The 24,656-nt window shown below is 36.0% G+C and overlaps 2 protein-coding genes across 3 annotated transcripts; both read right to left on the reverse strand.

Annotated features, from left to right (window-relative positions):
- Positions 1 to 358: 358 nt before the first annotated feature.
- LOC137728939 (uncharacterized) lies at positions 359 to 2,047 on the reverse strand. The gene is made up of 3 exons (XM_068467754.1): positions 1,583 to 2,047; positions 897 to 1,018; positions 359 to 713 (listed from the first exon to the last, which is right to left on the reverse strand). Exons 1-3 carry the CDS (start codon positions 1,997 to 1,999, stop codon positions 563 to 565), a joined length of 690 nt encoding a protein of 229 aa, XP_068323855.1. The 5' UTR covers positions 2,000 to 2,047; the 3' UTR covers positions 359 to 562.
- A 10,630-nt stretch (positions 2,048 to 12,677) lies between these two features.
- Positions 12,678 to 23,306, reverse strand: LOC137746807 (uncharacterized). 2 transcript variants are annotated; one of them, XM_068486827.1, is made up of 16 exons: positions 22,829 to 23,306; positions 22,563 to 22,682; positions 22,110 to 22,289; positions 21,680 to 21,976; positions 21,512 to 21,567; positions 21,229 to 21,313; positions 20,887 to 21,069; positions 20,464 to 20,523; positions 19,628 to 19,707; positions 17,713 to 18,020; positions 17,531 to 17,622; positions 17,304 to 17,433; positions 14,008 to 15,131; positions 13,625 to 13,920; positions 13,216 to 13,386; positions 12,678 to 13,111 (listed from the first exon to the last, which is right to left on the reverse strand). In XM_068486827.1, exons 1-16 carry the CDS (start codon positions 23,075 to 23,077, stop codon positions 13,003 to 13,005), a joined length of 3,540 nt encoding a protein of 1,179 aa, XP_068342928.1. In that variant the 5' UTR covers positions 23,078 to 23,306; the 3' UTR covers positions 12,678 to 13,002. The 2 variants fall into 2 exon arrangements, with proteins under 2 accessions (XP_068342928.1, XP_068342920.1); XM_068486819.1 differs by having other exon boundaries at positions 21,512 to 21,603.
- Positions 23,307 to 24,656: the final 1,350 nt, after the last annotated feature.

Below are 24,656 nucleotides of genomic sequence, written 5' to 3' on the forward strand. Positions count from 1 at the left end.
TACTGCATAAATAAATATATAGCCTCATAGAACCAAAAAGCTATATAGCCCCTTATTGTGACTGATTATTTTTTAAAACCCCAAATATTCCTTGAGTTCTTAATTGGATTATAACCATCACTTTTCTAGTCCCATGTAAAACCTCTCATTAGGGATGGTCTAACAACCCCATATCCAAAGAAAAACTCCACGTTGCCAAACTATCAACCACCATGTTCCTTTCTCTATAAATATGATTTAAATCACATTGATCGAGAAATCAAATGATGACAGCCATATAAAAACTGTCAGCCAGACATTAATAGACTTTGGATCAAGTTGAAATCTAAAGTAAAAAGCTTTTAACAGAGATTGAATGCAAATGCACTTGATAAAGTCTCAGTACATCAACTCCTCTTACCCTAACTTCACCTACTTATTAGTTAATACAGTAATACAGAAAGAAAGATGATCTAGTGAGTAAATAGTTAGATGGTAAAATTACAAAGTTAATCTATAATCTTAGTCACTTATTAGACACTAATCCTTAATCCTTTCTCATTAGAGGTGAAGAAGAACACACTTAAGCCAAGAGCCAGAAATCCTTCTGCCATCTGGTGTTGATAAGGTAGCCACTCACACCTTTGCTTTGCTTCCTCACTCCAATTGTCAAACACTCGGCATTGTTTATGCAATGCTCCACAAAATCCTCGGTGGAGCTGGTTCCAAATAAGCTGCATAATTAAATCACAATAAACATCATTTAGCAAGCTATATAACTCGGCGATATCAAACAATGGTTTAGTTTGGTGCGGTTCGGTTTCACCCACGCCTTCAATAAAAACTTGGTTTGAGTAAAACCAATCCAAATCCTAGCAAGTGCTTTTGCAAGAAGGGATTAGTGGAATAGGACCCACCAGCTGAAGAGGGGAGAGGGCTTCTTCTGACCAAGCACTAGCACTGAAACCTCAAGCTTCTTAACCTGGCTGTTCACTGTTGCCACTCTTGGTCCTTGGATCACAAGAGCTTCCACTTCCACCTGAAAATTATTTTTCCCAAAAAATAATTAAATAAATAATAATAATATAAACACATGACTAAATAAATGTTAAGTGACAGAACAGAAATTATGTCCCCTCTCTCTTTTTCTGGGAAAAAATAGGCAAAAGCAACTGAAAAGCCAATCACTCTTCCTTCTCGCACTGAAAAGAAAGAGAGTGACCCGTCACTGGTGAAAATTATCACCCTTCTCCCTCTAAAGAAGAGAAAAGACAAAAAGAAACAGTCAAAGATTAAAAAAACAAACAAGCAAAGAAAAGGAGGGAAAAGAATTACAAGGTTGGGGACCAGAAAATTGGGATCTATCAAACACAATGAAGACACTCTCAGCCTTTTCTAGTAGGATCTATCAAACAGAGCAAACGATTAAGAAAAGACAGGCCATTTATCTAAAGGGATCCCCGTTTTTGGGTAATTATGAGGACTAGTTGTAGAGTTTAATTCTTGTCAAACTTCAACGATCTGAACCGTTTATTTTATAAGTGTCGATTCAAAAATTAGCTGCCCATCTAAACTAGGAGAAGGAAGGAAGAGTGAAATGTACCTCAGGCTTGCAAGCCTTGCATAGGGAGCCAAGGGAGTTGGCCAGGGAAGGGGAGGAGGTAGAGGAAGAGTCATGGGAAGAAGGGATGATGTGGAGGAGAGTGAGCAAATCACCCTTGTTTGCAACATGACTGAGGGCCCACATCATGGCATGCTTGGAATGTGACGAGTCATCCACCACCACCATCACTCTCTTCCTCATTCCGAATCCTCCACCACCACCAACATTGTTGTTGCCATACATGTTTTGAAGCCCTTCCATTTGCTGAAAGCTTCCTCCTTTCCCCTCAGACAGCCCAACTCCGCCACTGAAACCACCGCAAGACTTGTTATTTCCAACACCACCCCACCTCATTGATTTTGATTTCCACGCCTCCCTTCCACTCAATTGCCTCAAAAATGCACTTGGTTTGGGCATTTTCTCTCACCCCTTTTGCCTAAATATGCCTAAAACTAAGTAACTGCGTAGAGAGAGTATGTGAGCTTTGTGGGGTTCGGTTGAGGGCTTCTTGGCTATTATAATGAGAAAATAAGAGGTGAGGAGAGAGAGTGTGATGAGAGAGGGGGCAATGGGGTAAAATCCGACGACGCAAAGACATGATTTTTAAGTCTGGGCTATATTTGACACTCATTTTTACTTTTTACATGTTTCTTTTAACTTACAATCTTCGAATCAAATAAACTGAATAAAAGAAATTTTAAGAAAAGCTTTCGGTATTATTTATTTTAACGAAAAATCATATTTTTACACTAAAAAAAATCAATCATGGTACTGTTCACTTTACCCTTTATTTTGTCTTTATCGTTAAAACTCAAAGTTTTCAAACCATTTTTATTAATTTTCCTTTGAATAAAATCAATAGACAAAAATTAATAAGAGTGGTGAACGGTAAAATAAAATGTGAAAAGTAAAAAGAATATTTGTATCCAAGAACGAATGGAAATAGGGACCAAGATGATCCCAGTATTACCTGAGTATGGAAAATATACATGTAAAGGTTTTTTGAGAATCTTTCGAATGTTTAGTATGAATCTCTTATGTGGCTACCATGTTTGATGTAATACATCTTCAACATATCTCGACATATTGCATTGATAGAACAATCAGTTTTGTCTATATTATTTATTAAATTGCTTCGGCATACAACAACTAGTGAATAAACTGAATTTTTTTTTTTCCACACTTTATGATCTATTCTTATGTAAAAAATTTATATTTAACAGTAAGGTCCCAAGATTCAAATCTAAATATCTATTCCCATTTTTTATCTTGTGCAGGATAAAGTGTCACGAGGAGGACTCGTTGGGGGTGATGACTTGACTCTGCATGGAGATGTAAAACAATCACCAAAGTTCTGTTTTCTTTTAGATATTTTGATGATGAAAGGCAGGATCTTTTGTACGACCTCTTAGAGATAAAATAATAATTCAGATTCTCCTCCCTATTTTTCTAATCTCTCATCATGATCTGTGTCTATGCTATAGGATGAAAGATGGGGAATGTAGTGGAGAGAAATTCGAACTTAGGTCTATATGCCTATGGGCTGTATCGAACTTGGCTAATTGCATGCATGCCAATGAAAGAGAGAAACTTAGTTGAAACATAGAGTATAACATTCCCTTAGCCTCTTTGGGTTCTGCTCAAAAGTAGTGGATAATTATGGTTTGCTATTAGTTACTTTTTTTTTTCAAAATACAAAAAAAAATTAATGAAAAAGACTTGAAAACTTTGAGTTTTAATAATAAGGATAAAATAAAGGGTAAAGTGAATAGTACTAGGTTTGATTTTTTTAGTGTAAAAATATGATTTTTCGTTAAAGTGAACAGTACCGTAGGCTTTTCGTTAAAACTTCCAAAAAAAAAATCTATCCCTTGCTTAGATGTGGCAAAAGAGAAACGCAATAGGGTATGCACTGAAATGCGCTTAAGATTTTTTTTCTCTTGTATTTGAGAGATACTCTATTGCAGCCAATACATAATTCAACTGATATCCTGGCTCCAGTCAATTATTTGACATGTGTTTACAAAAACTTATCAATCATCTAATACATATTTGTCATGTAACGTCTCTAATTATATGAAAGTAGATCTCTCTACTTTAGATGAGGAGTAGATTTCGTTTGGAACTATTTTAAATATACTAACAGCAGATCCCTCATCATTTTTATAATTTTTATGTCAGTTCATGCTCAAGTTGCATACGATATACACTGGTGGTCCAACTTAAAGATAAACTTGCCCAGACCCTTCAATTGTTCTTGCAGCAACATTTATGTGCACCATTTTCTTGTGTTTGCTCTTTGTGTGGTCTTTCGTTGGTCTCGGCCTTCCTGGGTGATGTCTAAACAGTCTTCATATTTGGAATAGGTGGGTGTGACCTCGTAACTATTTTAATAAAAAGCAAGTAAATGTAACGAGTGGTTCACTGGACATATATAAGTTGTTAGAACATAACCAATAAAACGAAAGTGTGTAATGTCAAGGACACAATATCTTTTAAAAATAATGACTTATATGGAATAGGGTCATAATCACTATGACAACCCATTCAATAAAACAATGTCAATCCATTCAATAAAACAATCAATGACATTGTACATACTAGTAGATCGGTATATCACATGACGATGAATCCGTTCTATTGACGTTACTCTCCATTTTGAATGACTACATTGTACCACGGTAAGGCCAAACCATACAAGTAGTTTCTACTTATATTAGAAAAATGGGATAATATGTGGTCTCCCAAAATATTGTCTCCAGCAATTTTCAACGAAAATACTTGATTTCTTACATTACATACAAGAGTTTTCCTTTTGTCTTTATAAACCTTAATTAACAAAGACTCTTCTTGTATGATTTATATTTTTAATTCATGAAGTAATTTTTCTTCTTTGTTTGGGTATGAAATTCATGAAGTAAATTTGGGTGGTCAAATTGTTGGATAATTTTTTTTAGTACAATGATATATTTTACACTAAGGAGGAGGAAGGAGTTTGGCTGAGCCTCACAATGGATAACTTAATCTGGTATCAAATTCACCATCTACAAAATTTGCACATGAGACCTCTTACTTACCAGTGAAGAGAAATACAACTAAATCATAGTATTGAGTGGCGTTGGATAAATTGTTTATTTTAAATGGCAATTATGTGACAGCCCGTCCCAGAAACATTACTACGTACGTGTGAAAAGACGAGATTGCCCCTAGTTTGATTTCTTTACGTTTAATTGTTGTTGTGAGTTTGGTTGGCATGTTTGGAGCCACACACACCTTCCCACACACCACAGCCTTTTTCCTCCTGTTTCCTGCACTGTCCCGAGTCCTCATTCCTTCCATTTCCTTTGAAAACGTACGGACACACACCCAAAACCTATCAAACCTTTACAGATCGAGGAAACCAAGACCATATTCAAACTCGTGAAGCTTGTAGGAGTCCAACCATGCCATTTTCAGGTAAGAACATCATCGTTTTCACGTCGAATCCACGATGTCCGATTTCGAGTATTGTTCATGCACACGTGATTTCTCACGTTTTAGGGAATTTCAAGCTTGTAGGTAGCTTGGTGAGGTCCTTAGGAGGCTTGGGGTGGTTCGTTTGAAGGATTTGGACGTAGGATCACTAGTTTCGAAGTTGGCCGGAGTTGGGTTGTTTTTACAGGTGAGATCTCGTGGTTTTTAACCCTTAAAAGTGGTATAATTGTGCTCCTCTAGTTCTAAGCTTCATTTTGGTACCAATTTTGTGGAATTTGGATGAAAAACGAAGAAGATATTGAAGTTTAAAGTTTTCCCGATTTTCTGGTGCTGGCGACGGCGCCGGAGGCTCGGCAGAGAAGGTGACGGAATATTTCGTCAAGTCTGACGGAATATTCCTGACGCCGTTGACGGAATCCGTTAGAACTGACGGAATATTCCCTACGGCGTCAGTTGACGCCGTCAGCATGCCAGGCACGTGCCTGCGCGTGGCCGGCGCGTGGGGGCGCGTGCGGCGGTGGAAATTTTTCTAAAAATTTGGGGGTGATCCTGAGGTTGAGTAGAGCACGTTGGTATATTCAATTACCCCATTTGAGCATTGTATGAGAAGTTATTACGAAAGGTTGGTTATGTGCTTTAAAATTAACGTTTTTGTAGTTGTTTCGCATATAGGTGATACCTATCCCGAGGACGAGCGTGGTCACTCGAGGCAGGGGGGCTAGGACCCTTCCACTTACCAGTGAGTGGGCTTTTGGTTTTCCGTATACACCTATATACTTATATTTTCCCAAAAATAGATTTGAATTGTTAATTGCCATATGCCATGCATTATATTATCGTTGTTTGTGCATCACTAGTCGCATTATTAATTGCATATATATATATATATATATATATATATATACACATATGCATATTGGGTGCCGTGGACGCACAGGTAAGTGCCAGGTAAGTGTTATTCATGTTTACATTCAATAGCAATTCGAGATGCTTAGAGAGCTCATAACCTGCACCCTCGGTGTTAGTGCTCCCGCCCAAAGTAGGGCACAGTCCTTCACGTGATGCTCATCTCCCGCACCACACGCTCAGCTTGGATCCAAGTTAGGTGCACAGTCCTGTCGTACAGACCACAGTAGGTGGTTCCGACTCGTAGGTGACCCGCGATTATTCGCACAGCCTTCACGTGATCGTAGCACTAGAGCGTTTATATGTATTACACCCAAGCCTGTCGTACAGACCACTTTAGGTGGTTCCGACTCGTGGGCAGGTTTAGTTATTGATATTGAGATTTGAGCTCTAGATGCAGCCGTACAGGTCACGTTAGGTGACTCCTGCTGCCAGATTATATGTTATTGATATGATTTATACATGAGCACTGCATTTCATTCTGAGGTTTCGACATGGCATATTCTTGAGCATGATTGGCATATCTATATATATACGTACACATGTTTATTTTCTGGGAAGTATACAGGTTTTACGGCGAGGGGTTAGAACTTATTTGCTAAATGGTTTTAGAAAAGCTTTGTTTTTGCCCACTCACGCTTTTGTTTTGCGCCCCTCCAGGTTCTAGTTGTCTAGCAGGTTCGGTGGTTTCCCAGAGGGCTTTCCCGACATTTCTGACAGACGAGCACCAGCGTAGGGTCACCTTCGGGTGTACTGTTGTCGCATCATTTTTCTTTTGGACTGCTGTAGGCTTATTGCTCTGAACTTGTGTCTCACTTACGCTAGCACTTATTTCTATCACCTTATGTATGCTAGTTTTTAGTTATTTGTACTATTTGTATTACTATTTTATTAGCTTCCGCACCGTGCACATGGTTACGTCACATCCGCGTGACGGCCAGCACGCCCTGATCTTGATCGGGGTGTGTCAAATTATGTTTGTGAAGAATTATACAGTCAAGAGTTGATTTATGATTTAAAAAAAAAAAATAGACTGCTAAATCCAAAATATTAATATTATTATTTGTGGATTTTTTAAATGTAACAAAATAGCATGACCAATAATCTCTTTTGCCCAATATTCCATTATCTGATGATATTTATAAATAAGGGAGCCTAAAATTTTATTTTCTTTTGTTCAACAAATTTTCTACATGATATTCATAAAAAAATTCTAACAAAGTAAAGACCGAGTGATATTAAATTAAAAAAAAAATTAAATTAATTAGCTATTAGGTTTTGAATGATAGAAATAAGTGAGAAATTCTCTTTCCAACTCTCTCATTCCAGTTGTTGTTTTTCTCTCTATTACTTTGAAGGTAGCTGCTTCATTATTTTTCTTCTCAATATTAAAAGAAATTTTGAGGTTCGAACATAAACAAATTAAAAAATTCATGAAAAGGGTAAATTATTCATCCCACAATTGTATAGTCCATATCTACATATTGATAAAATGAAGAGTAATGATATCCACACACTCCTTTCAAATTTTGGTCATCAGATCAAATTAATTGAAAAATATCAAAGAGCAGAAATTAAAAAAGAATAGATAAGAGGTAAAAATAGATGTACGAATAGCATCACGCTAAAATGAATTGGAAGTGTAATATGCATTTAAGTTCAATTTCTGCCCCTTCTCACATCTTTCACTTTCTGCACTGTTTCATTGAAATGGGAGGATTAAATTTATCTAACTCTGTCACATAAGCATCCCATTGAATGTGCTTAGATGAAAATAAATCTGCCACATTAACTATTGCATGGTAGGAAGCACCCTAATTGCCATATTTGCAAATTAAGTTATGCGTATAGGGAATTGACTTTTCTATCTGTGTTCATGGATCATCATCACCCATTCACCCTAACCCAGCATATGGTGGTAGATCAATTACACTCAATTTAGCAAAACGTTTATAACTCAGTTAGTTAAAAAGATTACCTTTGCACGTAAAGTTTAAGAATTGGTTCTCTATTTTTACCATCGGTTGTATAACAAAATAATACAACATAACTTTACACAACTAGGAACTAGTTAGACCTTAGTCTTAATGTTTACTTGATCATGGACATTGTCACTTGTGGCCCACACACTATTGAGGCTGTTAAAAGTAGGGGTGGTTACCATACCGAACCTAGTATCCCGAATTCCAAATCAAAATTTTTCGGGACGGGAATTTGAAGACCAATCCCAAACCAAATTTTAGGGAATCCCAAATTTCGGGAATCCCGAAATATTTTCGGGATTTTGGGACAAATCGGGAATCCCAAATTGAAATATGAAATTATGAATTGTTCTTCAAATATATAATTCAAGAACACATTCATGAACTAGGAATTTCATTTCATTCACACTACTATTTAATTGAACGCTGGCATGCCTGACTGTTTTTATCATAGTCAAAATTCAAATTAATTAAACCCTTTTTGCAATATGTTAAGAGACAAACTAATCAAGCCTTCTAAAATCATCAGCCATGGCAGCAGCGATAATAAAATCCACATGAATATCAAACAAAACATGAAAAATATGCAAGGTGTAGGGCATTCCAGGTTGCAGAGCATGAATTAGAAACTAATAGCATCAATTATAAAAGAATAATATATATATATATATATATATATATATAATAATTAATATTATATATTTTCGGTTTGGTATGGGATTCCCGAAATATCGAGAAGCCAATCTCGAATCCCATACCGAAATTTTGGGATTGGTTCGGGATAGCATCCCAAAAATTTCGGGAATTTCGGTTTGGGAAATTTTTGGTTTGGGATCGGGATTTTTTCGGTTCGGTTCGGGATTTTCGGGATTTTTTTCCACCCATAGTTAAAAGGGGGTGAAAAAGTAGAGTTAAAACCATTTTTAAAAGAAATGTCAAAAATTCCACACAGACATATAACAATAATAAATAATTTATTATTTACGCTAACCGAGATATCAAAATTGACATAGAAAATAGAGCTAAAATAACATAGATAAGGAGATGTCAAAATTTATGATGGGTCAAATAAGGTTTTTGCTACAAAGATATTTCACTTGTTTTACCTTAAATGTTAGCATATTTAAATATTATTTTATTATTTTTATTAAAAAAAAACATAAACGAAGCAATAGCCGTATTAATTTCATCCATCTCACAAAGATACAAATATATATGTCACCGGACTTGAAGTACAAGTAAACCGAAGCCCACATGATTTTACAAACTTAGTCCATTAGAATCCTAATTGAATTCTCCTACACTAACACCTACCTAGAGAAATCTTAATTCTAAACTCCTTGTCATCAACGATCAAATTAGTAATGCGTGCAAGTGTGATTTCTGAACCATTTTTGTTTAACAACTAGTTATAGCAACAAACTTTTCCTAAATTCTCAAGTACGGAATCTAAACAATCTCATTTATAATAAAAAATAAAATAAAAAAATATCCGCATAAGCGACCGATATTAGCAAACAATAAATTTGTGACCTCACTTGTGACCAAGACATTATTGGGAGTGTATGGTAAAAACTAGAGAGTTGCCCGTTGGCTTTATGAAACACAAGTGAAGAAGTAATGGTTGCTTGTTGTTTGGTTCAGGTTCAGGTTCAGGTTCAGGTTCGGTCGTCACTCGAGTCATCAGAGTTTGGCACATCCACACAGTGACTCGCTTGACATCAGAGTGAGACAGCCTATAATTATTATAATTAAATAATTTAGTTCAAGTGATTAAAGAAGAGATTTAAGGGATATGTCAGAATTTGGGACCCTCGTGAATTGGGTTTTTTGGGGTTCATCGAGTCAGAAGGCTGGTCCCTTTCAAATAATTGCTCCCGGGCAAATTGCTGACCCTTCAATCACCTCCCTTGAAGTTACCATTATAACCTTCTTCACTTCTTCATAGGATTTTTAATAGTACTTGGGGTATCTGATATTATGAATGTTTTAACCATTAAATCTTAGTAAACAAAATATAAACACTAAAATTTAACAGTTAAATATAAACTAAAATTGGTGGTTTTGTTATTTAAAATTAATGAGAAGGTTTTAAGTTCAAAACACCATGTGTGCTTATTTACATTCTAATTTTTACAAATTTATTTTTATAACAGTATATATTTATAAAACGGGAAGTGTTATTGACATTCCAAAAATCTCATTTTACACTCCTCACAAGTGTATTTTTCTTTTTAAATATAGAAAGTTTGGAGTGTAGAATGAAAATTTTAGAGTGCCAATAACAATTCCCTATAAAATTTGGCTAAATGATCAAGAAGTTTAATTAGAAGCATTGATTTTTGTTGTTTAAAATTAATGAGAGGTCCTAAGTTCGAAATGCTATGTACATGTTTATTTTTTTCAATTTTTACGAATTTTTGTTTGGTTGTTAATTTATTTACTAGCTAGTAACGCATAGACTAAATTTTTAGACCATATTTGCAAATAATATTACATGTCATCAAAATGTTTAATTTAGTGTTCATTCATTACTTAAAGACTCGAAAACATTATTATTTTTTTAGTCTTATATTGACGATGTTAGTAAATAAGAAAAAATACCTCACGATTTATACAAAAACACTTTAAAAGTTCAGATGGAAAACAAAACTCATAATTTATTTAGTTGTAAGCCTGAAGTTTTTTTGTTTCCTTCTCTCGATACAAAATAAATAAGTTATCATGTGTTTCTAAATATAATTTTATCGATATCTTACGTGTGAAAACAAATAATATTTTTATATGAAGTGAGGGTACATTTTTTGGCGTCATCCCGGATCTCAAAAATCTCTGAACCGACCCTGCTCGTGACTGTCAAACTAGTTCAAATCTAGTGATACAAATAACATCTCGTATACAAAGAACCTACTTAAGTCCTCACTAGAGACTATCAAACAATGTCATACATATAATTTAACTAAGAGTTTTGTTTACTGTACAAGAATGGTCATGAGACTTTGAGGGTAGTCTTGAGAAACAAATGGTCATGAGGACTCACATGGGAACTTGGGCTGCATGGTCGATAAGAAACGTTAACAAGTAAAACTGTAAAAAGAGCCAGAAACCCTAAATAATAAAAAAGTAAAAGAAACAGCCAAGTCGTTCGTTCCAGTGTCTTGGACGGAGTCTCTCAAAACTAGTAGAATACAGACGAATTAGCATTCAGCATCGGCCTCCTTGCATCTCGTGAAAAGTCTCTGTAAAATAGTATCACATAACGTAAAATCTAACATTCACGTTTGCTGCAAAAGCATCTCTCTGTACCGTACGTGTTTCTAAACCCTAGCTTGCTGTTGCTGCAGTTCATTTGTTTATGTTGGGTTTCATTTATGTACATTTGTGAATTTGGATTCGAGTTTCCTTAATTCTGTTAGTCTCTCATTTATAGATGAGAGCTTTACTTTGAATTTAGGCTTAGTAAAAAATTCAATTTTGTTGTCACTTAATTCATTGCTACTAAAATCGATATAGAAAAGTAATGATGAAGGTGGAAAAAAAATCACTCGTTTAATCTGTACCATAATCAAGGTTCTAAAAGACGTTAGTCGGACGGTAGATTTGAGCCTAGCCGTCTAAGCGAATTTAAGTTAATTTATTATATATCGTTTAAAAATGTATACTTATATTTAAAATCTCGTAATTCCATTACGATACATAAATTGAAAAATAGAAAGACATAAATTATAAAGTATTAGATTATAGCGTAAAATGAAATTAAATTATCTATTTTTTATCTAAGTGAGATTCGCCATCTAGGTGGGTGCCTAGATGAGTCTAGACAAGCTAGGCTATTCTAGGCTCTCTTTCATAATTTTCAAATTAATTAGGACAGTGGTTAACCGTCTAGCACCTAGCGAGGTCTAAGCAGAGCAATGCGGAAATTTTTAAATCAGTGAACATGACTATTCGTTCAATGACACATTGATTTCTTCATGTTCGAAGATGCCGAAATTCGAGTCGTCCTCCCCACCAATACAAAACTAAAGTAAAACTAAAATAAAATTCGAGACTGCTGTCCTTCAGGGAATCATGAAAAGCGAGTTAGCTGGATTTACCATGAGAATACATCAATAAATGGGGGTTGAAAAGGGTAGCCACTATGCTAATTGAATCGTTTACCTCAATGTTCATCCATCATTGTTTGGTCAAATAACTACCTATCCTATTGAATAAAATTGAAAGCTTTCCTGCGTTGCGCGAGAGTTGCTGGTTCCCCGTTTCCTCATCTTTGAGTGATGCACCTGCTTCATTGAGATTTTTCAACAGAATTAAAGGGAGGATGACACAATTTGGTTTACTATACATTAATATGCTTAGTTGAAAAAAAATGCCTTCAATGTCAAGAGTGACGCTTATCAATCGATAGGCCAAACTAACTCGAGAAATCCGCCTCCACGGACATTTACAACATGTTTAACGTCAAACTAACTTGCCTATAAACAAAAAAAAAAAAAATGTGAGATTCCAAGTTTGATGCTCCGAGATGATGAGTCTACTTAACTGTAGCCACGGACAGGTAAAATTCCCCATAGCCTCTCCAAGCTAGAAAGGGTGAATCTCCATAGCTTGCCACCAGTTGTCTCTCTTTTTTCTTAGAAGAAAACGTGAAACTAACTTACTAGCATGACCACATTTTTTGTTTCAAGTTTTGAGTACTAGAAATAAGATATAAAGTACTCTACTGGACCTCAGATAAAAAAAATTTGGGTATTCCTTTAAACATCTTTGCACCAAATGCTATCAAAGTCACAATACAATCACTAAAATGCTTTACAATGGGTTAACTGCGAAGGAAATCATATTCCAAGGCAAAGGAGAATAATTACCTCTCCTGTCAAGGCAATGCTGGCTGACGTCGAAACAGGCTTAAAATAAATAGCAGTAGTCACTAAAATTTTACTCTAGTGAATGCCAGCCTTATTGAGCTGATGACTCCGTCTTGATTGAAACGGTAACTCATTATGTTAGTTTTACTTAATCTAAAGTTTCTATCTGATTAGCGACATTGCGTCCCAGTCAGTATGAAGAGGAGGTTTTCCCGTATGAGCCATACTGATCCAGCAACGATATATGTTCAGGAGATAACATCAGTGCACCCCTACTTAAGTAGTGCGGAGCAACCCTCCTGCGTTAGAAAATCATGTGGTTATGTTAAACTCCTGCACGGAAATTGACAATCATTGTTTTGAAAGGCTGCAACGAAGCCAATTTAACATTGAGAGTACATACCTCCTACTTCTGGTGGTCTTCTCAGCTCCTTCTGATAACCGAGAAGCTTCTGATCTTGAAATGTGGCGCAGAGAAGAAAGATACTCATGCTGTGCACCACCTCGCAAATTTGAGTGCGTTCTTGAAGGTACAATTGACCGAATTACATCAAATACACGTGATTGGATTTCACTGCAGTGCAGAGATGAGTTAAAAGACAAATATTTGCAATCATTGCAATGAATGCACGCCCGTGTTACAGAAAAAATGGTCAGGAAACGTGAACATAGGTAAATTGAACAAATAAAAAGTTGAACCTATGAATTTAAAATTCATCCAAGAGGTGACAATTACAAGCATTTCAAGACAGCATTATGAATTTAAACAGTTTTCAGACATTTTTCCACACCAAGGAAGTTGAGCCAAATACCTTGTCGCATTTGGCAAGGATGTCTCTGAATTTCTTTCGGCAGATGAAGCCTTACTTGCTGTCATACCCTTCCCGATTAACTTACTGAATGCCATCGTACTGGCTGTGTTAGCCAGCATTTCCCCAGCCAAATCCACCCTCCCTACACAACCTTCTTTTGATCCTACAGAAGAAATGCATTTTGCATAGAAGCAAAACCCATGCTGCGCAATTGTGGACGCCAACAATAATCGCTCGTCACACCAACTGTATGCATCTGACTCCTCCAAGGGGATCATTGATAGTTCGAAAGAATCCTGCAGAAATTACCAATTGCCATTATGAAATAAAGATATAATACAAATAATGGTCTAATATCCAACCCAAAAAGTATTGACACTAACATTCATCAATGATTGGCATTTAGAAAACATCATGTCAGTTTCTGAGATCAAATTGCTCATTCGATCAGCAAGCATGACAATCTGAGAGGCATTGGGTTGTTCGGATGCAATATACTGCCTAAGATCAATGCGGGAGCCACGAAGTTTGTCCCATGAATCTTGCACTAAATCTGTCACCGCTGAGGACTTTTGCCCCTGTATAAACTGCGAGCCCTTGCTAAAATCCATGCGGCTACACTCATCCATCAACTGATAAGCTCTTGCAACAGTCTCCGCATGTTCCTTTTGATTCTCAAACTCCTTGTGAGAATACTCTGCAATTGTAGCACAGCCACTTCCCCACTTAGCAGAGTTACCTTGTACGAATGTTTGTTTATTAAGATTGTTGGCGCCATGTAATTCATCGTCTAAAGATACTCTTTTCATGGCGTTGGCAAAATGGTCAGAAGACACTGTTTGAGAAGATAATTCTGGCATATTGTCAATTTCAGTTTCAGGAACAAAAGACGATTCCGGTACACATGATATATCAACTGAGTTGCAAGTCTCGCTTATGTGCACCTCATCTGCAAGTTCTGAACATTCACAAGGTCCATCTATATTAGCCGCTCCAAAAATAAGTAGCTCCTCAGGCAATGGGTTAATACCAAGGACTTCATCGTTAGCGTTATCAGTAACCATAGGATATCCATTGGTCATAAACTCGTCTTCAGAATCAGACATTACAACAGCTTGCATATTCCGAACATGACGCCGACATGAGGAAAATGGGGTACCTAAATCGTTGGAAAACTCGGAAGCAGTATCAGTTTGAGCCGTATAGTGATAGCAGTCATGAACAGAGCCATTCCTGCTCAGCATTTCTACCTTCTTGGCCTCTAAACCTTCCATTCCATTACAAGGCATGTCCAAACTGTATTGCACTTCTATCTCGTGAAGATTTTCTTCAATTACGTCCATTGATCTTGGACTTTCTTCCATCATGTATAATGCCTTTGTTATCTCTTTCTCTACTACATCAGATAACTGAGAAGGTAAATCCCAGGGTAACATATTTGGCAGCATCAGATGGCCAGCCTCAACATCAAATAGCAGGGAACCATACCACTCTCGCATTTTGGTATCTGCAGAGACAAATCCAAGATTATTTTTTTCTCTACAAAATTCTCAAGGCATAAACTTTTATTGACAAAAAAATGAGGGTCGAATTGTGTGTATATGTATACCAATCTGTTGCAAAAGAAACTAGTGTCTAACTTATCATCTAAATAAACATTACTCAAGAAGAAAATTTCTATTGGCTTGAATAAATTATCAAAGCAATTGACAAGAAAAAAAAAATGATAAAAGCAACGCACATTCATTGTTACAATTCATCCTCAGACAATCATTGTATACCTTACACATTTTGACATTACAACTAGTTTACTAAACATCTAAATAAATTAGAGGTGGTCAGCCTAAAACCGGTGCATCATAATTTCTCATAAATAATCCTTTTCTCGCTCACTGCTTAAAAGAAGATCCAAACTGTGAATAGGCCCACTCCTGTCTCACAGCCCATCTTCCTAGCTAGGGACATCAGTTTCCTATCCTCAACACTAACTCCACCAACACAATTTTAAACAAATCATCTTCAAACCTGACTAGTCCATAGACATCAATAACCTTTTATCAGAATAGAAACCCACCTCCACTAAAATGAAAAACGATTGTGTCATCCGCAAATTATAAATGAGACAGCACTCCCCTTGCCCACTACAAGGCTGTCAACAATGTTGCACCGTCTCTCACTACCAAATCTACTCAAAACATGAAAGTAAGGTGGAGAAAAATATGGGAAAGCAGGTTCCTCGGTCCAAGCCTCTAGTAGTTTGAAATCTCCCACATTACCTCCTATTAATTATTACTGAAAATTAACTGTCCTTGATCCCCCAATAATGCACCATATTTATCTCCCTTGAGAACATGATCAAGGAAACCCCAATCATCATGGTTGTATGATTTTTCAAAGCCAATCAATCACTTCTTTTTTTTTTTTTTTTTTTTTTTTCCCAATAGAAAGCGAATCACGAATTTGTCAATACTTTGAAAAGAGGACACCGATGCTATCAGTAGGACTAGGGGTGAATCCTCTTTTTCCTCCATAAATAATGCTCTTGGTCTAACTCTGCAATTTAGATATCATCTGTAAAATAAACTCGAGTGAAGTACTAAACATGTGAATTCATATGCCTAGGCATGGGCAACGGTTATAGCAGGCGGGTAACCACGGTTATTTACCCATAACCGTTTATGTTCATACCCGCATAACCGTTTACCTGTTGGGTAATTGCATAAACGGTTATACCCATAACCATAATCGTTTATAAACGGTTATCCATACCCATAATCGTGTACCCATTTAACCATAACCATTTACCCATTTAACCATAACCATTTACCCGTTTACTCGTTTTTGAACCCGTTTATCCTTTTTTTACACATTTACCCCTTTTTTCACCTGTGTACATGTTTTTTTTAACTTGAAAATTACAAAAAAAAAAATTTCCGAAACTCGACACTTTCAAACACATTCAATGACAAACTATCATCGACTCGTTATAACCGCAGGTAATACCTATATAACCATATAACCTAACAGTAAATGTTTTGATGTATTAAAAGCCATATAAAAAAAAAACTCACCGACTGAATTAAAAGCCCAACTAACAGTAAATTTTTTTAATTTTTTTTTTTTTTTTCGGTGTATGTGTGTGTCTCTGTGTTTTCAAAGTCCCTGAGTAATTGTAGGTTCTGTCAGGGGTAAATTTGGAAAAAAAACATTTACACTATCAAGTCTTTTTTTTTTAATTTTATTTTATTTCGAACACTTGCGATAATTTTTTTTTTTTTAATTTTTACATATATTAAGTTAAATGGGTAAATGGATACCTGTATAACCGTGGGTAATACCCATAACCGATGGATACCCGTTATAACCGTGGATAATACCCATAACCGCCCATTTAAATTTCACAGATAAACAGTTATACCCATAACCGTTTATTTGTCTAAACGGTTACCCATAACTGTAACTGTGAATTTTAAATGGACGGGTAACCGCGGTTACCCAAACCCATGGGTATTTTGCCCATCCCTACATATGCCCAGACATTGATTGGGATGAAACCTTCCCATTGCAGATTATGTGAAATACCACAGGTATTGTGACTTGATCAACAAAAGTTGCACAAAATCTTAACAGAATAATGTGGAAAATATAGATCTAACTACAACTAACATGCAAGCCTAACCTTTTCTAAATCCTCCACCCTGGCACCAGAACTGAAGATGCATAAAGATCTTCCGAATATCTCCCCGGCAACACTCAATAAGCCGCTCAAGCAGCAAAGGTTGTATGTTGGCTCTCTCCAAAGCAGAAACCTGCATATTGACATCAAAATGAGTTTAGAAACATATAGATTTCAAGTGACCCTTAAGGGAAATTTGAATCAGAAAATGATGCACTAGAACATCATACCATATATGCAAGAGAATGCAGCTCCTTTTGTGATGGCAACGTGAAACGCACTTGTAATCTGTCAAAACTGTCTGGCAGGACAGGATTGTCACCTAGAATTTAACACAATCATTATAAGGTTGTGCACATTTCAAAACACAGAAGTTCAAGAGTGCAACTATTTCAACCAGTAAACCTCTTACTATTGCTGGTCAGTATTATGGGCCCCTTGGCTGTTTTAGCTATCTGCTGAATTGCTGCAATGAAACCACGATCTTCAAGAAAAGTGATGTCCACATCGTCAAAAAGTATAAGATGTTTAACTTCGCCATAATCCTCCTTAGAGACGGATTTTACAGAGGCTTCAGTTGCCTCATGAGAATCTTCATCTGATACGGCTATCAATTCAATAACATCATCATCCATCTCATGGTCTGTCATACCATTTGCATCGACAAACGGGGATTTCACTGTAGACTTGTTCTGTGAACCCTCAGGATTTCCCACTGATCTGAAGGAAATAGTATATTTGATAAACAAAGGAAGAAAAAAAAAATTAAATTTTTATGTTTAAATCAGTCACCAATAATGATAAAGGCCAAAACTCAAGGTGAGAAATTGCCAACAGCAGGCAGTCTCTTATTAAAAGAACAGCTTTTTGAGTCTCTGACAAAATATATTTAAAATAACTTTACATTCCAGCGAGACATAGAAGTGTCAAAAAGACGGAATTTAATTTATGAAATATGAAAGGCCCAACCACTGACAAGGCATTGTAAATGCATCAATCCAAATTCATCTGCGTTAAAATCATATCTTATAACATAACTTATGATCCCAAGGCAGTCTTTTTAACTATAAAGGTGATAACAATTCAGTTATCATCATCATCATCAGCACTTTCTATTTTTCTGTTGATAAGAAACAGACTTTTTCCAGATGAAGGGGAACGAGTATAATGGTGATATACGTCATCATCACTTCCAGCTGTGAATTTCAAACATCTTAAAATTCCCCTCCAAGTGGAATTGCTATTTCACAAATCAAATTATCATGAAGTGATGCTTTGGTCAATATTCTAAACTCTAAAAATTCAGTTGTGGGGTGAAACTTAGTTAGGAGCGCATATGTAAGAATCTTTAAACAAAACCAAAAAATCCAAGTGACAAAAATGCCTTAGAGATCATTGGTCACCACCAAAGAGAACAAAGAAAGGAATTTGGCCACTCTTATATTACATACAGATACAGTAGATAAATATTAATTTCTGGGCATTAGTATCTTTGGAATTGGAATTTGGAAGCTCAACATTTCTATACAAGTCATCAAGGACAACTAGAGAAGCATACACTTCTTATATCAATGACCTAATATAAGCAGCAACAAATATTTTATTTCTCTTACCAATTTGACTCAGAATCATTAAAACTTGAGGACAGCTGATGCTTCAGTATAAACGGTTGAGAATATCGCGTTTAAGAATGGGAAAAACAAAATAACCAAGACAAATAACACTGAGAATTAACATGGTTCGGCTGCATGTGCCTACGTCCACGGGCAGCAACAACGATCTTTCACTATATCAATAATGAGTACAACTAATAATCTTGCCAAGTCTCTAGAATTAAGACTTGACAAAAAAACCTGAAATAACAAGAACAAGAAATACACTCTCTTTTCTTTTCTCTCACACACTTTACAATATTCTCTCACTCTAATCCCTTGAGTGGTATACAATTTTTTGTTTTTCTCCCTAAATTCAAAACTAGTACAATAGCCCCTTTATATAGACATAATAAAGGTCTTCTTCAATAAGGATTGTTAATCCTAATTGGAATCTAGTTATGAATCTTTCTCCAATTGAGAAACTAACTCCAATTGGGTAAACAACTCCAATTAGGAAAACCACTCCAATTGGGAAAACCACTAAATCTTCCAAGTCTATAATTCCTAATAGACTTAGGACAACTCATCATGGGCTGGAAAACCCCAACATAAACTTCCTCCAGCATAAGAGACTTAGAAATCGAGGGAGTACATGCTTCAATTAAAGGCAATCATCCAGCTCAAGAACATGAAAACAAAAGCAAACTCAAATGTAAAGATAAACAGGCAAACCTTCTAAAATTGTGAGATTTCAAAGCCTCTCCAAACCTCTGTTTTACAAGAGCCCCACTCCGACATTCTGATGCACTGAGCTGGTAAGACAACATATCAGAAAATCAACTCTGATGTCAATACTATTAAAATCCAAAAGGGATAGTGAGAAATTACACAAAACACCAGTTTTAGTTTCTTGGATCAAGTTCCACATAATGATGAGGCTAACTCCATTGTTTGAACAGGAAGCTAAACCTTAACTTCACCATATACTGACCCAACCACAAGCATCTTTGTTAAATGTTCCAACAACCGAGCGCAATCACCTTGATGCTTTTCCTAAATTTAGAGATGCTTCGTTTATTATAAGGAAAGAGAAATGAGGTACACAGAAACCATTTAGGACGTCTTCATCTCTCAGTCCAAAATTCTGTCATAAGTTGACTTATCCAGTGATAGAATATTAACAGTTTGATGCGAATCTTACTCTTAATTCTGGATCTCAAGAACCATAATTTAGCATTGCATGGTCCATGGTCCAACATGAAAGTGATATCTAGGAGGTGATAAGAACCAATGAAGGCTTTAAATTTGTAAAAGGTGGTCAGCAGTTAGATGGACAGTGCCAGAATTTGCAATATCTTGTTGCTTTCCTTTTATTAGTACAATGGATATCGCACTACAACTATTTTTTATTTTTCTATTTCTCTTTTAAACAGCATGCTTATTTTACAAATTAAAACAAAAATTGGTCTAATCAATAGTTAAAAACACGTCATGTTATGAAAATGAATAATAGTTTGTTAATGGAGAACTGCAATATGTTCACCACAAGCATATTTTAATCTCATTACCTCCAAAACCTTAAAACCTTGCTCTTGGGCACAAGCATAAATAGCTGCAGATTTTCCACTCTGCAAGATGAGAAAACTACACTTAGCGCCAAAAATGAACCAAAAGCATCATCATAGAATTTGTCTTTTTGTGTACGTAATGATTTTTGAAACGGTAGCAAACAGCCTCATGGATAAAAATTATTAAATATTGAGGATAGAAATAAACTAGGATCAGAACTAAAGATGCTAGCCCCCAAAACAATAGTACTACAAGGATTGACAAATAAGATGGCATCCTCTTAGTCTTAAACACAAGTAAAGATAAGATTAATTAATTTCAGGCCCCGTAACGATTTGATATTCTCTGGCACAAAATTATGAAACAAGAATGAGGTGACAAAATTCAAGGAGATCAACTAGATAAAATAAATTTGTATATACCCCAGTTGGCCCTGTAACTAAGAGAACATTATTCTTCTTCATGCTTGCCTCTTCATCTTCACCTTCTAAATCAGAGTCACTTTGAGAACACCTAGTGAGATCTTTGTTGGCTCGAAAATCTCTTTCATACCAAAGACGAAGCCATTCGCTCAAAAAATTCACAGATTCATGGTTACCACATACCTGCAGGATTATGCCATCAAAAGATCATAAGTTTAGGAGTGATAAATTAGGAAATTGAAGGGGAAAGGGAATTTTATGTGCACTTAGGAAAAAAGTCTGACACAAGAAACTATAAAACGCACAACTTTGGTATCAATAAGATATGGATCCCTATCTTACATCAAGAGCCTTCATTGGCCGGTACTTATATGTCCATAAGCTATTTGTGGGCTGATTACCACAACTGGAATAGTTTGACATCAACCTGCAAGTAATGAACCAATAGAGTGAACAATATCTCATCATATATTGGTAGGTTAGTTTAAACCGAGGGCAACACACAGGTTTGTAATTGATAAGAAACCATTATATAACTGTGTTACAATTTGACTTAAAAATTTGACCACAAAGTTCTTAGTTCACCATACAAATTCCCAGACAATGCACATAAAAAATCTTCAACCTTTCCTCGAGAATTTTCTGCTGCTCGATATCTGACTTCTTTATATAAGTGGTATGCTGAGAAAGCAAACCAACTTTAAGCATCTCATTATCCTGACAAAAGAAAGAGCAAATGGATTTGGAAAAGAGTTTCTTTAAAAATTATTCGGATAAGTGCTGAAATATGCACCTCTGCTTCCGTTGACTGCTGATAGTGCATCAACTGCTCATCGACTAAGAAGCCAGGGACTGTTGGTGATATATCATGAGCGAATTCTTGTTGAATACAATGCTGATCTAAGGATACCACATTCTGAAAAGTCGATAATTTGCAGGGTCGGAAAACAATGGGAAGCTTGTCAAAATTTAAGCACTCGACAGAGCCTTCAAAAATTGATGAGGACGCGCATTCCATGTCTGGACCACTTTTCATAAACGTGTCCTCACAAAATGTCCAGTTTCTCCAATCAAGGAACACAGCATCATCCTGAATAGTAGAATTTAAAATTCATCTTAGGCAAGAAAACTGGCCACAAACATTAAATTTCAAGAACAGCTAATGTGATAGCTACACAATATTGATATACATTCTGCACATTGCTAAACCAAAAGAACCATACCTGAGTCCTTTCAAACACATGAATCGGACCACTAGTGATCTCTTTATCCTTCCTCCCAACGTAGCTCAAATCGACATCAACTTCAGTTGCCTCTCGCTTTCTTTTTCCAGCTTTACAAATTGAGAAAAATGGATGTATTTGCTTTCCAGAAAACATTCCTGAAAATATCCGTGACGTTTCCTGATCAAGCATAAACAGAAGACACTTATAACAACAAACCAAAGACCAAAGCTTCCACAAAAACGATGCTAAATAACCCAATTTCCAATCTAATAGTCCAACCAATACAACAGAGAAAAAAAAAAATCAAATTAAAGAATAAGTTGGGGTTATATACAGATATGGGTTGAGATGAATAGAGCAGAATGCAATACCAAAGAGCGTTATAGCAGAAACACCGGTACATATAAGACAACTCAATAAGAAAATAAGACGAAAAACAGATTTATTGACCTCAGCTTTCAATCTAGCCTCTAGCCTCAAATCAGTGACGACTCGAGGCGCATCTTCACTCTCCACTTCAGTTCCATTAATCTTCTTCTTCGGCGTACTATTCGTGGATCGCTTACCGTCCTAAATTCAAAAACAATAACAACAACAATTTAATTCAACAAAAAAAAAAAAAACACTAATTTCATATTCAATCAAGCCAATCACAAATGTACAATCAGAATTGAAACAAAGCTCATCAATTACCCAAAAAAATCCACAAAATTCACCTTCTTCGGGGCTTTAATGGGAGGCGTCTTCTTTCCCCTTGACTTCCTCTTCGTTTTACTTTGACTCCCACAGAAGTCCTCGTCGTCGCCGCAGTCGTCGTCACCAGCATTACCTCTCGCGGCCTTCAGATCGCCGTTTACCTCGAGCTGTTGCTGGGGTTTGAGAGGGAACAATGTGGTCTGGACCAGTTTCCGGCGAACTTGCCGTTTAGGCGTCGTCGGCGACTCGTTCTGAGCTGAATCGGCCATGGATTGGATTGGGAATTGGGAATTGGGGGAATTGGGGGATTTGGGATTGGGTGGTGGAATTGAAATAGGGGGTTTTGTAGGGATTTTAGGGATTTGGGGAGAAAGACTGGTAGAGTTTGAGTGTGTAACGGAAACGTGATCTTACAGAGAAAAAAAAGGGGTAAAAAAGAGAGGATAATTATGGGGGGAACGAGGACGTACTTCCCGCCTTTGCGGGAGGGAAATTCGTTTTGGCTTTTAGATATTTGATGTTTATGTTAATTCAAATTACGCATTAAATTGTTGGGGACCTGATGATGTGTTGTTTGTGTTGACAGAAATGTATGAACGCGCAATAATGAATTTGTCACTTTTTCATATTCGCTTAAAGATTTACGTTGTAAATTTTTGGCTCAAGTATTTGTTCATCAAGTTATGTTTGTAAAACTTACTTTAATATAAATGCATCATGGTGATCAAAGATATTTTCATATGATTTGACACTCTTTCATATTGTGTAAAATTTGAATGAGATACGGATAATAGAAGAATCAAATTGCGTTGTAACTACAATTAGGGTTCAAAAGAGTATTATAATTATTTTACAAATATTTCTTTATGATCTGAGTAGTCATGACATGTTGGTAAGTGTCACTCAAGACTTGTGAAATAAATAAATTTATTAATTAATTTTGCTACCACCTTTAGTTAACCTAAGAGGTCACATACCTTACCTATAATAGTATTAACGACATTACATGAATGATGATAAGATTTAATTAATTGTTAGGGGTGCTTATAAATACCACTAGGAGCATTCTTGGCGTCAAAACTCTAAGGGGTGCGGTTAGGGGTGCTTATAAATACCTAATGTTTTTTCTTTCTCATCTTTATATATAAAGCTAAGGGCCCAATGAACAGTGTTTTTTGGTGTCACAAGCTTCACACAAAAATAATTAAACAAAAATGCCCCTCAAACAAAAAACTTCAAAAGCAATCCAACATAATGCATCAAATGTAGCAGGGGTATTTTCGTCATTTTAATAGTGGTTTTTTTAATAATTAATTTTTTTGTACAGTGAAAAGCATCATCATTCGCCAACCTTTACAGCCTTTGGAACATGGAGTGTAGTGGGATTCCCGGCCTCAATCATCTCATCCATTCCTACAAAAGGAGAGCTCATTTTCAGAACAAGCAGGTTCTAGCCAAAGCTGAACTTCTGCGTATTCGAAAGAACAAAGGCAAATATTCAGCTCCATTCCATATCCAGTTAAATCATAAACACTTGTATTTTATTCTCCAAGAAATGAAGCCTGCGTGCACCACTGTTTTTCTTATCAATCGTCAGTAGATGAAATTGTAAGTTGGTTTCCAATTTGAAATAAAATTTTTTTTCAAATATATCTGCATCATTAATTTTAATTCATTATTTTCGTTATAAGAAATATTTTCTTCATGATTGATTTTGATTCTCTTACTCCTAGATAATTCATTGAGTTTCTCAAATTTAAGGTAATTACCGATCAATCTTTTATCTAGTTCTTCCTTTGCATCTATAGCCTTTGGCATGGTTTTTGTACTTTCCCTCATCATAATGAC

Source organism: Pyrus communis, chromosome 1 (genome assembly GCF_963583255.1).
Source record: "Pyrus communis chromosome 1, drPyrComm1.1, whole genome shotgun sequence".
Taxonomy (NCBI): Eukaryota; Viridiplantae; Streptophyta; class Magnoliopsida; order Rosales; family Rosaceae; genus Pyrus; species Pyrus communis.

Bases quoted from the DNA above. Each gene is read 5' to 3' on its own strand.
- LOC137728939 (XM_068467754.1), bottom strand. From the start codon at position 1,999: ATGCCCAAACCAAGTGCATTTTTGAGGCAATTGAGTGGAAGGGAGGCG. The intron at 1,019-1,582 runs GTACATTTCACT...AATAATTTTCAG, and splicing joins GCAAGGCTTGCAAGCCTGAG to GTGGAAGTGGAAGCTCTTGT. The intron at 714-896 runs GTGGGTCCTATT...TTAATTATGCAG, and splicing joins CCCTCTCCCCTCTTCAGCTG to CTTATTTGGAACCAGCTCCA.
- LOC137746807 (XM_068486819.1), bottom strand. From the start codon at position 23,077: ATGGCCGATTCAGCTCAGAACGAGTCGCCGACGACGCCTAAACGGCAA. The intron at 22,290-22,562 runs GTCAATAAATCT...ATGCTTGATCAG, and splicing joins AGGCTAGATTGAAAGCTGAG to GAAACGTCACGGATATTTTC. The intron at 17,623-17,712 runs GTAAGAGGTTTA...GTTAAATTCTAG, and splicing joins CATAATACTGACCAGCAATA to GTGACAATCCTGTCCTGCCA.